Source organism: Scleropages formosus, chromosome 4 (genome assembly GCF_900964775.1).
Source record: "Scleropages formosus chromosome 4, fSclFor1.1, whole genome shotgun sequence".
NCBI lineage: Eukaryota > Metazoa > Chordata > Actinopteri > Osteoglossiformes > Osteoglossidae > Scleropages > Scleropages formosus.
The window spans coordinates 29410233-29427002 of NC_041809.1; the positions used below are offsets into that span (position 1 = coordinate 29410233).

General features: G+C 40.7%; 1 protein-coding gene across 1 annotated transcript in view; it reads right to left on the reverse strand.

Moving 5' to 3' along the window:
* The window catches only part of LOC108934327 (glutamate receptor 3-like), a 73041-nt gene that overhangs the window by 35899 nt on the left and 20372 nt on the right, over positions 1–16770 (reverse strand). The window contains exon 3 of the mRNA XM_029251514.1: positions 12318–12557. Within this exon, the coding sequence (XP_029107347.1) occupies positions 12318–12557 (240 nt within the window). The remainder of the gene's footprint in view (positions 1–12317; positions 12558–16770) is intronic.

Here is a 16770-nt window from a genome sequence, read left to right on the forward strand (position 1 = left end):
CAAAGAACTCCACGCTGGAAGGTCATTAGAAGGCAAAAGCACTCGTTTTGAAGCGCATCTCCTTTCTGCACAATGTATTGTGTGGTTCCCTATTGCATCTTAGCATTCCCTTTACCATCCCTTACACCCTTTCAGTGTAACACACTGGTGGAGGCAGGGGTGTATTTGCATTCACAGCCTACGACTCTCCAATGCACTGACCTCAGGACTCAAATGCGGGAGACGTGAGATGCCGCTTCTGAAGAGATCTCAGTATTCAGCGAAGGGAATATCAATGAGAATGAAGCGCACTACTGATGTGTTGCAGAACTCCTGGTAAGAGCAGCACATTGAACTCTGGTAAAGGTACAAAAGCCCCATAATGTGGTACTGAAGATTTTCAGTAGGATACAATGGAAATTACTGGCACCTTCCCACCTGTAGAATTTCCTCCAGGGTGGACAATAAAGGTGAGAGTGTATTACAAGCCCTCTTTGAGAGAGCAGATGTTTACTGAGTTTTATTTTGGCCAAGATCCTCTGCAGCCGACCATCTTTATTTCATTTAAGTCCATTGAGCTTCTTCACAGCAGTGTCTATGTCAGATTCTGTATAAAGGACCTAAAAGGTTGTTCCTCCACAAAACATCTCACCATATATGTACCTCCCCGAACCCTAGCAATGTCATTTGTTCTTGACCATTTTTCTTTTATTGCTAATTCCTGTGAAATAAGAAGTCCTGTAAGTGAGCGGTTTGTCAAGCTGATTTCAATTTGTCCAGAAAACCACACACAGTACTCCAGACAAAGTGCTTCCTGAAGACAGGGAGAAGTGTCATTATCATGGGAATACTGTAACACCTTAAAACTTAACTAATGTAGAATAGTAAAAGGTACTCTATCTAAGGTACATTTTAGGATGTAAAAAAGGAGATTTTCAGACTGGAATTAGAGCAGTACTGAAAACACACACACATTTGCTGAAGCCGCTTGTCCCATACGGGGTCGCGGGGAGCCGGAGCCCAACCCAGCAACACAGGGCATAAGGCTGGAGGGGGAGGGGACACACCCAGGACGGGACGCCAGTCCATCGCAAGGCACCCCGAGCGGGACTCGAACCCCAGACCCACCCGAAAACAGGACCCAGCCAAACCCGCTGCACCACCGCACCCCCTCCAGTACTGAAAACAAATGTCAGTAAACAAACAAAACAAAAAGATTTAGAAGCCTATCTGAGTGTAAATTGATTCTGATGGTTGAAATTTTTTTGTTGGCTTTCCTTAAACTTTTAATTTCCAGCTGCTGTATGCCATGTTACTCCTGCCAGTTCTAAGAAGGCTGTCCACAACTCGCTGAGGATGAAGTAGTGCTGTACTAGTAGTACTGAAATGCAGTATGACACCAAGATGCAGTTGGTGTTACTGTGGAAGAGCCATCAGACAGCTACTTTGTCAAATCAGTACAAGATTTGTACTTCAACTGAAAATATTATCATATCAAAATGCTGACAGGTGCAGCTGTAGATGGGATTTTTTTGCTAGCAGTTATCATTATCATAGCTGGCCATGGGAGCTATTAACAATCCCTCTTTTCTATTTAAGCATTGAAACTTAAGGTACATTTTGAATAGAACCAACACAGACACGCTATGAGAATAAAATAGAACTTATAGAACCGAATCAATTTTTCTCAGGTCTTCATTATGAATACCAAGGAAATTTTTCTATGGTCTTTCAGATACAGAACTAAACACAAAAAAGTGGAATTCACGGTTGTTAAAATATTAAAGTTCACTTTTCTTACTACGCTTGTAAACATATTAGTGAAAGCTGTTGGATTTGATGCAGTTATATATTAGTGAAAGAATGGAATAAGGAATAGGCAAAACCCAACACTGGGAAACAAACATCCAAAATTTATCAATCCAACTTAGTGAAGGCTTTCAGTTACAGTATGAATTCAGGAAAGGTAATTAAAACTTTTGCAATATCACACCTGCTGACAACCACTCTATAAATCACAGTTGATTTGATAGAAATTCCCAAGAGTAAGTATCGAAACCTTTATATAGTTTTAACCATAACTGTAGGATTGTTCATATGCTTTTGTTATTTTTTTTTGAAAACCACCCTTTGAATGTCAGGTCCCCTGTGTTGCTGTGTGAAGTCTGGCCTTTCAAGCTCTCCACGTGTGGGCATCAAGAGCACCGAGATCCTCTCTTTTCGAAGCCGCTGCCATGTGAGTGTAGTTGAATCAGCACCGTCTCTGGTGCAGCGTGGCCTTTCTGCTCTCTGGATCAGGCCTCGCGTGTTTAAGGTGGCCTCTGTCGGTATCTGGAACGAAACCGTTCTGAAAATGCAAAGTGTTACCTTGGCCGATTGTGTTTTTCTGCGATAGCTTGACATGCAGCCAGATTTGAAAGGAAGAGAGCTTCCTTCAGCAAAAGCCCCTCAGTCCTGCTACAGCCACAAAGATACAGTACAAAGCAGCAGGTAACATAGTGATCAACGGCACAGACTGGAAAGCTATAACTGTAATCTCAGTGTATTCCTGTGGGTGAAATCAAAGAAAAAAACACATTAACAAACAAAGATAGCTCTATTAACGTCCTAATAGGAATAGTACAGTATTACCCAGTATATTATGTGTGTAACGGTTGAGCCCCCCTTCTAACAATACAAATGAAGTTATATTTTATTATCTTCCAAAGAAAATTCCTTTGGTTCACGTTTCTCACATTTCAACCGTATTCATCATTACCGCAATATAACAACAGTGCAACGCTTGGCAATATGCAAGACAACATCTATAATAAAATAAAACTCAATCATCCCCCAGTACTCATAGACAGACACACATTTTCAGACACAGGTTGTTCTCAATTTATGATGGCATTTTGTTCTGACCACCTTGTCATAAGTCATAAGCTCCTTTATACTATATTATATCAACCACAAAGATATATAAACAATTTACATGCATGAATGCCACCTTGCATAATAGAGTGTTATGTTTTTTCACTAATTTAATGCATTGTACTTGTTAAAATAATACTAAATGAGCAAATAATACTGCAGTAGAATAATAATATAAATAGGGTACATTATTATACTGTATAATTTCCATGGTGGACCCCTTCTTGTCTTGTACTCACTGATTCCTGGATAAGCACATGGATAATGCCCAAGACACGGTGGTTACCGAACGCTGGATGGGGGGGTGGCGTGAGAATGAGAGAATCATAATTATGCCGTCATGTTGCTACTGTTATTTTCACTTTCAATTGTATATTTGCTTTCTTTAATTTTTTCTTTTCTGCACCACGCTCATATACACATTTTTGCTTCATAGCCATTTTTAGTAAAAATGAACTTGAATGGGGTCGAAAACAAAATGTTCTGATGACATCACTTAGCTGCACTGCCACAAGGCACCCATTTTTATCAACTCAGCCACTGTGTGTGTCAGCAATTGTGTTTCACGTTACACTTACTTATTTAGCAGCCTCTTTTCTCTAAAGTGACTTCCTTTGAACTCTGTGTAGTGTTATCAGACTTACACTGCTAGATACACTACTTACAATGGGTCACTGATCCATACATCAGTGGAACACACTCTCTGTGTCACTCACACACTATGGGAGACTTTAGTCACCAATCCACCTGAACAGAATGTCTTTGGACTGTGGAAGGAAACCAGAGCACCCGGAGGAAACTCACGCAGACACAGGGAGAACATGCAAACTCCACACAGACAGAGTGGGGATCAAACCCATGTCCTCCAGCACCAGCCATGCACTGTCAGACAGCTGCGCTACACAGTGTACGTCATATGGGACATCATGTCCAGCTGCCAACTTCTGAGCAGGTTCCCATCCTGCCATCTTTGCATATTTCTGTAAAGCTGCTTTTATTCCCTCCTTTCTCTGTATTCCTGCCACAGTGCAATGCGGCACAGTGCAATGCAGTAGTAGCAGAATGCAAAAAAGTCTTCACATTACTGTGTTAAAATACAAAATACTTGCATAGCATTTTCTTCAGAAACAAAATTAAAAAGGACAACTTTTTAAAATCAATATTTACAGTACACCATGCGAGCTTTTAGTGTACATTACAACTTGTGCACTGAACTGGTAAACACAAGCAAGCAATGCCATATGTCCTTAAGGCAGTAATAGATGTAATAAAAAGACTTTTTAACACTCTGTCATGAGTACAGATAATGTTATATGAGACTAAAAGAATTTCTTTAAAAACTGCAAGCAGTAACTGAAGACGAAGAGGCGCAAAGTAGAAGAAAATTATACAAAGTTCGTCTGAAGTTAAGTACCTTCCATTGTTTTCAGCGAATGCCTCCCGAATACTTTGTGCGAGAGGTTAAAGCAATTTCTTTAAGCAGCAGAAGCCACTGTGGGGCTTTTCCTTTCCCCTTGTCTTCAGTGTCTGTTTCTATGGTTTAATTAGTCTTAATTCACATCATAAAGCCAAATGTGAAGAAGAACCAGACCTACTGGGGCCTTTGATCTACTTTTAATTTAACTGACATTGTCTTCTGGCCAATGTGTGGTTTCGGCTGCACGCCTCCTGAAATCGGCAGTAGGGCCATCAAGCAGAACCGGTGAGTGAAGCATATCTCCGAAGGACCTCGTAGCAGGCAGAAATGTCTCTTCATGTCTTCTCGTTTCCATTGCGCATGCATTTGCCGCTACTTACTTGCATGATTCATACTTCCAGTGAATAAGCATGCGTACTGGCACGCGATCAGTCGCGATTCATTTTCTGTCCCCTTAACTAAGCTTATTTAAATTTCATTAATAATATGCTAAAATAAATCAATGGAAATTAAATTCAAGATTACCCTTGCAGTCTGAGAAAACTTAAGCTACTTTATCATGGCAGTGCACTATGAAGCCTGCGGCGTTTTTTGAATACCTATCTGAATTTCGATGTTGTTTGCACAAATGTGCTCTTCGGTGCAGATTTCGTCAGGAGGGGGTTGCAATTAGTGCTCGCAATTTGTGGCAGCAGATTCTAGTATAAACACCTGTGATGACTAATATTAATAAAGATAAGTCTGCACAATCACGCTGTCTGAAGCCGCTTGTGCCAGGCGAGGTCACGGTGAACCGGAGCCTAACCCGGCAACACAGGGCGGAAGGCCGGAGGGGGAGGGGACACACCCAGGACGGGATGCCAGTCCGTCGCAAGGCACCCCGAGTGGGACTCAAACCCCAGACCCACCAGAGAGCAGGACCCAGCCAAGCCCGCTGCACCACCGCACCTCTCAGCTTGCACAACCATTATCATAAAGTTTTTTTATTTTTGTAATGATCTTTTGTAAATCACATGGCCCTGGACCTGTTATAGTCATCACATACAGACCTTGTGCTGTAAAAACAGCAGGAAGGGACATAAAAGAAAATAATTCCCAGCACTTACTCTATTCACAGTCCTTTAGAAATGCAGTTTCTAAATGCACATTAATTCCATCTGTGTCCTGTAAGTTACGACTGTACAAAGAACCAACCCCCTGTGCGGCAGAGGCTCAGTGAGCCAGTTTGGCTGTCGCTGCTATGGCCAGTCACTTTCAGACTTGAGCACCGAAAAATGAGTCAATGCATTGCTGGCGATACAACTCTTGGGCTCGAGTCTGACAATGGTAAATCTGTCTTTCGTCAGTGTCAGTGCAAAACATTTTGCATGTGTGAAAGTGAAAAATGCCTGTTTCACCAGACAAAAGAACCTGCAACGCCAACGGTAAGCGCCAGAAAAGGTTGGCAGACTGCAAGTGTGAATTAATTTTGTTCCGGCGTGGTAAGAGTGGCTGTCTGCTCAGCAGGCAAATAGAGATAGCTTTTCCATGTGAGATTTGTGATCATGATTAATATACCTTGCTGGCTGATGAAAGGTCTTCTGCTGTATCTCCAAAGAGCACATCACAAAAGAGAAGACTGACGGCCCAATCCATGAAGCGCAAGATGGGCATTTATGGAAAAATAATAATAAAAAATTCTCTTTAACCCATGTTTTTTGGTGAATAAAAAAAACAGCATTTGATTACATCAGACAATTCTATATGATTTTTTTTTTGTGTGTTTTGGCACAATATATCTTCTAAAATTCCATATTGTTAATAAAACTGATGGAGAGTACTGTACTTGTAACCCTGTGGTATTACAGACCGTTTAAGAGAAACCATCCATTTAAAATTTTGTATCCGTCCATCTCATCTCCCTGCGTCTCGTTCTGATGAAGGCAGTATGTGTAGAAAAAATACACAGCATATATTTCAGCTCTTAATTGACTTTTCTCAGTTTCGCTCCAAGCCTGGCAAGGGGTGACCTTGCAATTAGGCGTTTATATTGCACCATGCCTTCCTTCTCACACTGTGCTAATTAGTTTGCCCCTCACTGCTGAGCTGTCCTATGGAGCCATTTAGCACTGAGTAATTAATCTAGTTGTTTCTTCTCTAAAAAAAAGAAAAAAAAAAACACAGGATTTCAGAACAAAGTTCCAAACCTTAAAATTCCCCCAAAGCAAGTCATATCCACTGTTTCTCTACTTTCTGTTGGAAACCAAAATATATCAGACCAAATCCTTTAACTCAATTTCACCAAAGACAAAGTTCAGTAAACAAAATTCCATGGCAAATAGTTTATTAAAACATTTAAAATATTTATTTTAGATAAATGCTTTAAGGGAGAGCCTCTAAAGAAGAGCAACACATTCCAGACCATGTTCTAATAAAATTAATCCAGCTCACACTGCTTCGCTGTGTGACATTATTCTGTACTTGAGCCTCTATCAGACAAAAGTGGTATTTTATTTAATATATTAAAGACCTGTACATAAAGTTTGAATGTATACATACAATTTCTCACAGACATTGCCTGAAACTGCTTGTCCCATGCAAGGCCATGGCAAGCCAGAGTCCAACCCAGCATCACAGGGTGTAAGGCTGGAGGGGGAGGGGACACACCCAGGATGGGACACCAGTTCATCACAAGGCACTCCAAGCAGGACTCAAACCCCAGACCCGCCAGAAAGCAGGACCTGGCCAAACCCGCTGCACCACCACACCTCCTACAACTTCCCATAATATGATTTTCAGATAAAACGTCACGTCACCCAGTTTAAGAACTGTGCATTTCATGTGAAATAATAATGCCTACACACACACACACACACACACACACACACACACACACACAATCAAATAAAAGGAAATAGCGTTATCAGAAACTTTTAAATATCCCTTTTCAACATTTCTTTGTGTTCTGACAAAGCCTGTGTCAAAGTTAGATCTGGCAATGAAAGCACACACACACACACACACACACACACACACACACACACACACACACACACACACACATAGATATATAAATTTACACTACGTAATTTCCTGAATCATATAGATATGTGGTCTTTGTGAAATCAGTATTGCATTTGTATTTCGATTACTTTTATATCACGCATTTTTGGATGTCTGTACTTCCTGGGTCGACTTTAATGACTATTGAAGAAAGATGACAATGATGGTGAATGATTGATAATATCTGTAAACACCGCATCAACAGTTCAGCGTACCAATGTGCATGTTCAGACACATAACTGACCTTGATTTAAATTCCACATAATAAACACCTTTGTTCAGAATTAGTAATGGATTATTGCTGTTACACTGAGTCACACTTATAGATAAGTCACACTTAGACTATCACAAAAAGTTGCTGCATTTTTCCCTTTTTTGTTTTGCACTGGCCACCCATCTGTAATGATGATGAGAGTACTGTGAAAGATTACACACACACACACACACACATTTTCAGAACCGCTTGTCCCATACGGGGTCACGGGGAACCGGAGCCTACCCGGCAACACAGGGCGTAAGGCGGGAGAGAGGGAGGGGACACACCCAGGACGGGACGCCAGTCCGTCGCAAGGCACCCCCAGCGGGACTTGAACCCCAGACCCACCGGAGAGCAGGACTGCGGTCCAACCCACTGCGCCACCGCGCCCCTCCCTGAAAGATTACAGTATTGCTTAAAGAGACTTTTCTTGATGGCTGGTACCCCAGCCTCAACTGAACACATACGATAATATCACAGAGTAGCTGAGCTGGTGAGAGTGTGGTTGGTGGTGAGTCAATTATACCGATTGCTTCTCATCTCAGATCCTTTCAGTCTATTTGTATAGTGCTGATTTTTTAAATAAACATTTTGCTGCGTCTTCATTTTGGTTGATACTGGTACTTAATTTCTCCCCGGAACAACCAATGTCACTAGTTTCTGTTTGAAAGCTTTTTTAAAAAAAACAAATAATCAAGAAGTGACTGTACATGTGTAAGAGGACTGATCTCGTAAATACACACAAATAATTGGTATGACACCAGTTTATTATGTCAAACAATGACTGCCTTTATCAAATAGCTCATGTGTTGAACAGTTTCCATAAGGTTCATCAAAGGAAGGGAAAGGAGAATCCTGGAGAAACCCCTTATTCACTAAATTTCAACGTGCTGAATGGATAAATATATCAAATCAAATAAAAGGAAAGAGCGTTATCAAAAGTTTTTAAATATCCCCTTTCAACATTTCTTTGTGTTCCAACAAAGACTGTTTCAAAGTTAGAACTGGCAATGAAAGCTCACACACTGGCTGAAACCACTTGTCCCAAGTGGGGTTGCAGCAAGAACCTAACCCAGCAACACAGGATGCAAGGCTGGAGCGGGAGGGGACACACCCAGGATGAGACACCAGTCCATCGCAAGACGCCCCAAGCAGGACTTGAACCCCAGACCCACCAGAGAAGAGGACCCAGCCAAACCTGCTGCACCACCACATCCCTGGAAAAAAAGCTGAAGCTACTACTTTGTTAACATCTATTTATGTATCTCCAGCCACTTTCATACCTAAACATAACATCTTTATTGTAACAAATGGTTTTTTTTGCAACTTTGAGATGTAAATACAGCAGTTTCAACATACATTAGCATATAAATATCAGAGAAGCATGGCATTTCAAATATGGTTTAACTTTATATGATCAAACACTTTGATCATGTCTCTGCAACATATGGTACTCACTCCTGAGGGTACGGCAGTTCTGCCCAAGTGATGAATGGGGGAATAGAGTTACACTGTGCCTCTCTCCATGTGGTCCGATGAGGAACTGTGCATACTGTGTGTGCCTCTGCAATATATAGGTGATGGGGACCTCATGATCTTCCACTCCAATTCCACTGGAGTTAGAGGTGGGGTGCAAAAAAGTCTATACACCCTTCAGCTGAAATGTATTGTCCTATTTAAGCGATGAGAGAAACAGAGCAATATTTGAGCCCAAAAGAAAAAAAAAAATCATCCTTAGTCTTAACATATTAAGCATATATAATCATCCCAATACATATCACCATAAAGTGATATCAGTCCCTTGGACATTAAACTCACCCTTGACAGAATTAGGACAAAAAATTAAGTTTCAACCATTTATATTCTGAAAACTACTCTCAGCTACTCTCAGCTACTATGTTAAAGCTGTGAAAACTATTTAAAGATGTGTAACATATGTTAAAAGGGGCGAGGTGGCGGAGTGGGTTGGACTGGGTCCTGCACTCCAGTTCAAGTCCCACTTGGGGTGCCTAGTGACAGACTGGCGTCCCGTCCTGGGTGCGTCCCCTCCCCCTCCAGCCTTGTGCCCTGAGTCGCCGGGTTAGGCTCCGGTTCCCCGCGACCCCGTATGGGACAAGCGGTTCAGACAGTTTGTATGCGTGTGTAACGTATGTTAAACATGAGACTAACAAGCATATTAGTTGTAGATAAAATGATCACTGAAACATTTAAAGTACACACTTCGTTTCTGTATTTTGCAACTTTTTTTGCGGAAGCAGTGCTCGCTGACAGTTATGTTTACCATATTTCACCCATGTAGCCTATGTTTTTTCACTGATATACCTGCATATTTTGTCCATATTTTTACTTTTTATCAGACATTGTTTGCATTACGCAAACATGACGACGAAGATACCCAGACAAAGCAATATCTACAGTGTTCAGCGTAGGGTACCAGTACTCCTACAGCAAGTGATGGCATACAAACAAAGAGATACTTTAGTTATTATAATGGGGAAAGAATATTTGCTTTCTTGAAAAACTTGAATGCAACAATGCAGCCTGTCTTTATTTGTCTTCAGTTAAACATAGACAAAATAAACCTGTCTGAGCCAGAGATCCCTTTGCTCCATGGCTGCTCCGCTAGACTCTCACCTCTGGGCTGGATGCCAGCAAAGGCCTCAGAGCCGAGTGGCAAAGCACCAGGCGAGAGGCACATGAAGGACCTGTTAAAGTCTCACAGGGGCCTGCTGTGCTGTCCCTGTGTCTAATCCAATTAGGCACAAATTAGATGCAGGAACCAGAGCGGATTAAAGACTTCTGCAACAGACTGATCCAACCTACGTACAGTCATGTATGGAGCTTAGCTTTAGCATTACGTTACAAAAGCCGACGCATACTCATACATACGGATGAATTTATAGGGCAGGTAGAGCAACATGAAAAATTTACTGGTTCTTAGAGGGTAAGGTAAACTATAATTTGCACAAGACCCATGTCTTACCTGTAAAAATAAAAATAATTAATCATAAGCATATTATGACATTTTTAAACTGGGTCCTTGCCAAGAAAAAGTAAAAGGATGTTTGCCTTGAATAAAGACCCTAAGCATTACACTAAATCAAAGTTGCCATTAATGAAGTAGGCAAGCCAATGGTTTTACCATGGTTATGAGAATGGTTTGGCATCATAAGCTTAATTTGAATTTCTTATGCAGTGAAAATATACTGTAAATAAATTACTATGAAAAAATATGTGTAAAGTATTAACTACAAGCTATCCAGTAAGAGAGAAATACTGTGGCACGCAGCACCGTGGGGTTGGATGGGGTAAAGAAGGATGCGGATGCACCGTTCATGATGAACGATTTATTAAAACACTGGCAGCAAGGAAAGAATGTTCTCGATCAAGGACCCTGCTTCCTCCAGGACCTATGCCTACACCTAGTCTTCCCCCCCCCTTTGCTTAGCACCCACAGGCTCTTCTCTTGACACATTGGCAGACACAGCCACCCCATTATTTTCTCCGTAAGTGCCCCCAGTGGTTACACACACATTTAACATTATTTCCCATAATGCAACTATTTACATCAAGCATACACTCCCTCCTAAAACAGTAACACGGGGTCGTTACAATACATCTAACCTTCATCTGGAAACTTAAACCGTCTGTGACTGCAGAGACACAGTCCAATGTCCATTGTACAATGACCTCTGCAAGAAGGTCAATGTGTACAACAGAACAACTCACGATAAATTTTGCTGGTGGTCTTTAATATATATCTTGTAAATACATTATGTAACATGCTTCCCTTTGCAGATTTGTTGCATCACTGAATCCAACCCTAAAATGGAAGCAAAACTGCCCGATCTGATGGGCCTAAATCTTACAAACAGTAGCCATATATTTGGGTGGACGACACTCTGTATTGTGAATTGAGTTAAATTTATAGTAGCTCCACTAAATATAATTTAATTTTTTTTAAGCAACCTTCAAAATGCATAGACCAACAGAAATGCAATGAGAAACTCATAACACAAACACGTCACGTGTACACTTAGCTCTAGTTTCACAATGCAATGTTGTGTGTTATTGGCATCAGACTGGAACAATTTGGGCTTGTCCTGCCAATAGGCTAAATTGATTAAAAAGTGGAAATGAATTAGTTTTTGGTGACATAAGGGCAGAAAATCTCTGGTAAAGGTACATAACAGACTATCTGCTCCACTCCATTGCATTTCTGTTGCCTCCATTCTATTTTGAACTTTAAAATCTCCTTTTAATTATGCCCTAGATTTAATTTCATAGGCTATACAATATTTAAAGTAGCTGTCCAAAAAGAACCATACTCTTTTGCTACCATCAGCCCTTTAAAACTTGGATTCCATTAGCTTTAGGGGAGTATGACAGTTCCTGATGAAACTTGCTACTCATCAGAATATCAGACATGAACTTCAGCACAGATAGCAGTATGTTATGAACCTTGCTATCGCTGGTGCCGATGAGATATCGTGCTTGTGCCAGGATAAAAAACGAAGAGTATATTGCTGATTTCCACACATGCTCCCATCTTGAAACTAGAGCACACTGTAGGCAATTTTATTACAGATTATTAATTGCAGATCTATAGTTTTGGTTATGCCTTTCAAAATTTCTATGACTTCAATTATTTCAGAGGAAAACATTCAGAAAGAACGTGAACTTCATATCATGAATATGACCACAACTTACCTCTTTCTGTGTCATAGAGGTAGACAAACTTCTCCCACTTGTAGTGGGTCAGAAGACTAAGGACAGCCCCCCGCAGTGATGGCCTCATCTGGATGACAAACTGCACATCTGCGTCGATAGGGTAGCTTGGGGTTATGAAAGAGGTGTGCAGTGCTCCACAGAAGGAGGTCAGAGTGTTCATGGACTTCTTGTCATAAAAGCCAAAGATAGCATATACTCCTCTGGAGAACTGTGAACAGACTGAAATTAAAGCAGACAAAAATATTTATTTAGTGAAGGGATAATTGAAGCAGAAATGCAAGCACAAACACGTATAGATAAGCACAGCTTGCAATAAAAATGGAAATATGGATTACTGCTGTGTGACAGTTATTCACTTTCAGCTGGGACCAGACCACAAGAGTGAAAAATGACATAACGGTATTAATGAAAAAGATTGATTAAATTTTTGGTAATCTTTAATAAAATTTGCAAAAAAAAAAAAAAAAAACAATCACCAAGATAAGGTAAACCTTGTGAAACAATTCACTAGAACAAATGGATGAGCCACAATGGGGCCACAGCTTTCGGAAAAAGCAAGAGATGGAAGAAGTGCTGTGCTTGTGACCTTCATATATTCTTAAACTAAATGCATCAACTTGACTAATCAGCCATTTCTAATGGGAAATAGAGCAGGTTCATGCTGACCCCTGCTCTTACTGCATAACAGCCCTCAAGTGAAACATTAATGCGTTGTTACACGACTGGAAAAAGAGATTTTTTGGAATGTGGGCAAACCTGTAAATTCAACACGTAGCAAAGAACCTAATTTTCATTTAGTGAATTTTCGCAGCTATATTTTATTTGTTTTTGTTTGAACACAGCATTTCGAACATTCATTGCAATCAAATGATTCAGAAATACTATGCAAATGGTCTAAGCTCCATGATGACATCATAATATTATATCACATTATAATACACACATACATAATAATATTTATTCACATAGCTAACAAATTTCTCCGAAGCAACTTGCAATATTTTGGTTTGTAATCCAAACATTTTGTAATTATTCACCAATTTACAAAGCAGTATAATTTTACAGGACCAGTTCAAGATAAGCAGGCTGCTCATGTCACATACTGTTATTAAACACGTCAACAAAGCTCGTTGTTTCATGACGTTGATTCATCACGCTGTCACATTCTCGATTTCCTTCATGTTATGTCAGTTGGTTTAGCAAAACTATCAGCTCAGATACTATTCTGTCACATCTTCAGTGCCTTTAAGATATGGGCTCTCAGCTTTATGCAAGAAACACCTGAATTTATTTATTCATTTTTTCTTTTTTAAGGGGAAAATGTGCAGAAAATGGATTTCCATATGTGAAAAACACTTCTGCAGTCAACACATGAAATGAGCTTGCTAGTGAGCTTACATGCTTACATCCACTCTCCCCTGAGTCAGTCATCATCTCTGTCATCTTACTGAAAGCGTAAAAGAAACAGGTCAAGCACATTACTAGCGCGTACAGAACAGAGTATTGCATATTGGTGAATATTGTCTGTTTTTGTCTTCAGTTTTTTACATTTATTTTTCTTGCGTAGTTTGTGTATTTTTCTTTGAAAAAAAATCCTTATTATTATTTGTACTGTTATTTGTGTAAAGAGAAGCTTATGGTAACATATCCCACAACCTTTATATGATGAGCTGATCATACACCAATCTCACTCTTAAATCGCAACTCCAACATTGTAGATAAAAATTCCATCAGTCTTAATTTTGAGTAACTTGTGGTATTCAGATATATTGAATAATTACTTATTTTAAAATTTAGCAAACTCTCAACAGTTTTATTACTTGGACATACTTCCAACTTATACCTTTTTACTGAGATGTACGTCGCTTTGGACAAAACTGTCTGCTAAATGAATAAATGTAAATGTAAATAATTGTATGACATATGCTGAAGTACGTTGTCAGTGTATTCCGTCAGTTTTTCCAAAACATGTAGTAACATTGTTAAGCAGCAGTGGAAGTACAAAGAGCAGGCACTTTGCGAAGCTTTACGGGTAAAGTTATGAGGACAAATAATAACTGATGGCAATTTAGAAAGCATCACACTGTAATTTATATTTTGAGGGAGGCCCTTAGGAAAATTATGGGGAATGAGGGTTCATATGATGGAAAACATCAGTACTTGAGTCCAGTCGTTCATTTTCGTTTTTTTTTTTTTAATCTATCCTCGAAACCAGCTAGGAGAGCTATGCCATGGCTACAAATCAGAGCAACATGAGGTGATGTGATGCTACAGTAGTGTTCCAGGCTCCCTGCCTGCTGGAGGCTTCCCTTCATCACTTAGCTGTAAGGATTCTGCTCTTGGAGAAGCCAGCTGGAGGGGCTACAGTGACGCTACGGCCTGCACAAATGGCCAGGGCTGCCTCTCACTCGCTGCTGCAGTCATCAGATATCTGGGGCTCAGCCCTCTGGATGCGCGCTTTAATGATGACCGTCCAAGGCTTGGAGGGTTTCAGTGCTCTGCCACTGCCAGAAAAATTTATGTCCTTGTGCCCACAGACCAGAAATCTTCAGGAGGTCATTTACTTGCAGTATGAAGATGCAGGGCTGTCCACGCATCTTTATACTCCCATGACATGCAGCTTATCCTTTCGACTGAAAAAATACAGCAGATTTTTCCTTTGCTCTTGACAGCGAAAAATAAGAATGCAGTGTAGAATCAAGTGGAGCACCCCCTATCCCAAATATATAGCCCCTTTGAAATATCATCTCTTTTATCATCTTTACCCCAGAAGAAAACAATACTTTGTTCTTATTAAGAGGCACAAATATGGTTCACCTTTTTGCCTACTCTGCAAAACAGCAAGTAAAAAGGAAGAAATGTTGGAAACACCAACAGCATAATATCAAAAAACTAATAAGGAAGGCCACCCACTGCCTTCATGAGAGCAGCAATCATTTCTGGGAAGCTATCACACCAATTGTGAACTGTGTACATAGTGTGAATGACCATTCTCTAAGATGGAAAGCCTGCAGTCTTTTGAAGGATAAAGAGATGAGAATCTACTCCACACTTCGGTACTGCCTATGAAGATTCAAACATGTTCAGAACTAGAGGCTGAAAAGGCCGTGCAAGTCCTTTAACTTTATCACGGTGTTCCCAAAACCTCTTCATTTAGTTTGTCCATATGTATGGGGATGTTTCAAGCAAAGAGTGCCTGGACCATTAAAATGTACCTAGTCACTTAAACTATGTGTGCTATATGTAACAAAAAACTACTAGGAAGGTGATTAGGAATCGGTGATATTCTGGTAAAGTTTTATGCAGCTACTTGTGTGATGAACATTAGTTCATATGGCAAAGGAAACTAACTGTACTTACTGTAACAATCACAAATCTGCAGCTATGTCTCTTTCTCCTAATGTAATGCACACATTGTATTTTCTATGAGATGTACATTGCTTTGGAGAAAAGCATCTGCTAAATGAATAAATGTAAATGTAAATAAATGTATGGGGGTGCGGTGGCGCAGTGGGTTGGACCGCAGTCCTGCTCTCCGGTGGGTCTGGGGTTCAAGTCCCGCTTGGGGTGCCTTGCGACAGACTGGCGTCCCGTCCCGGGTGTGTCCCCTGCCCCTCTGGCCTTACGCCCTGTGTTACCGGGTAGGCTCCGGTTCCCCGCGACCCCGTATGGGACAAGCGGTTCTGAAAATGTGTGTGTGTGTGTGTAAATAAATGTAAACTGGCTTCCTTTGGAAGTATGGATATGACAATCAATCAGGCAGACCGAATCTCACGAGATAGCTGCCTATGGGATTACAAATCAGCCACCTGTTTTCCCTTGGTCTCACTCAACCATGCATCTCCAAAGCTGTACATTTCAAGACTTCTAAGGTAGCATCAATACACAACTACAGTACATTACTTCATTTAGCAGACACTGTTCTCCAAAGCAGCTTCCAATGAACTCTATGTAGTATCAGCCCACACACCTTTTTCACCAAGGTGACTTACACTGCTAGATACACTACTTGCACTGGGTCACTCATGCATACATCAGTGGACCACGTTCTCACTATGTCACTCACATTATGGGTGACTCAGTCACCAATCCACCTGAATAACATGTCATTGGACTGTAGGAGGAAACTGGGGTGCTCAGAGGAAACCCACGCAGACAGAGGGACAACATGCAAACTCCACACAGTCTGAGCGAGGACCAAAATCAGATTCTCTCGCACCACCCAGGCGCTGTGGCACCGCGCCGTCCAGCGACCTACAGCAACCAACAACTATAACTTACATTTTAATAGACAAAGTATTTCTAGACCTCATTATATTACTATGGAATGACAAAGCCTTTTTATTATTTATTATGACAAGCATTGCTTCTTTATACAGCTGGGACATCTTACTGCAGGAGACATGACTTGTAGGAGGCTACTGGTCTTTAT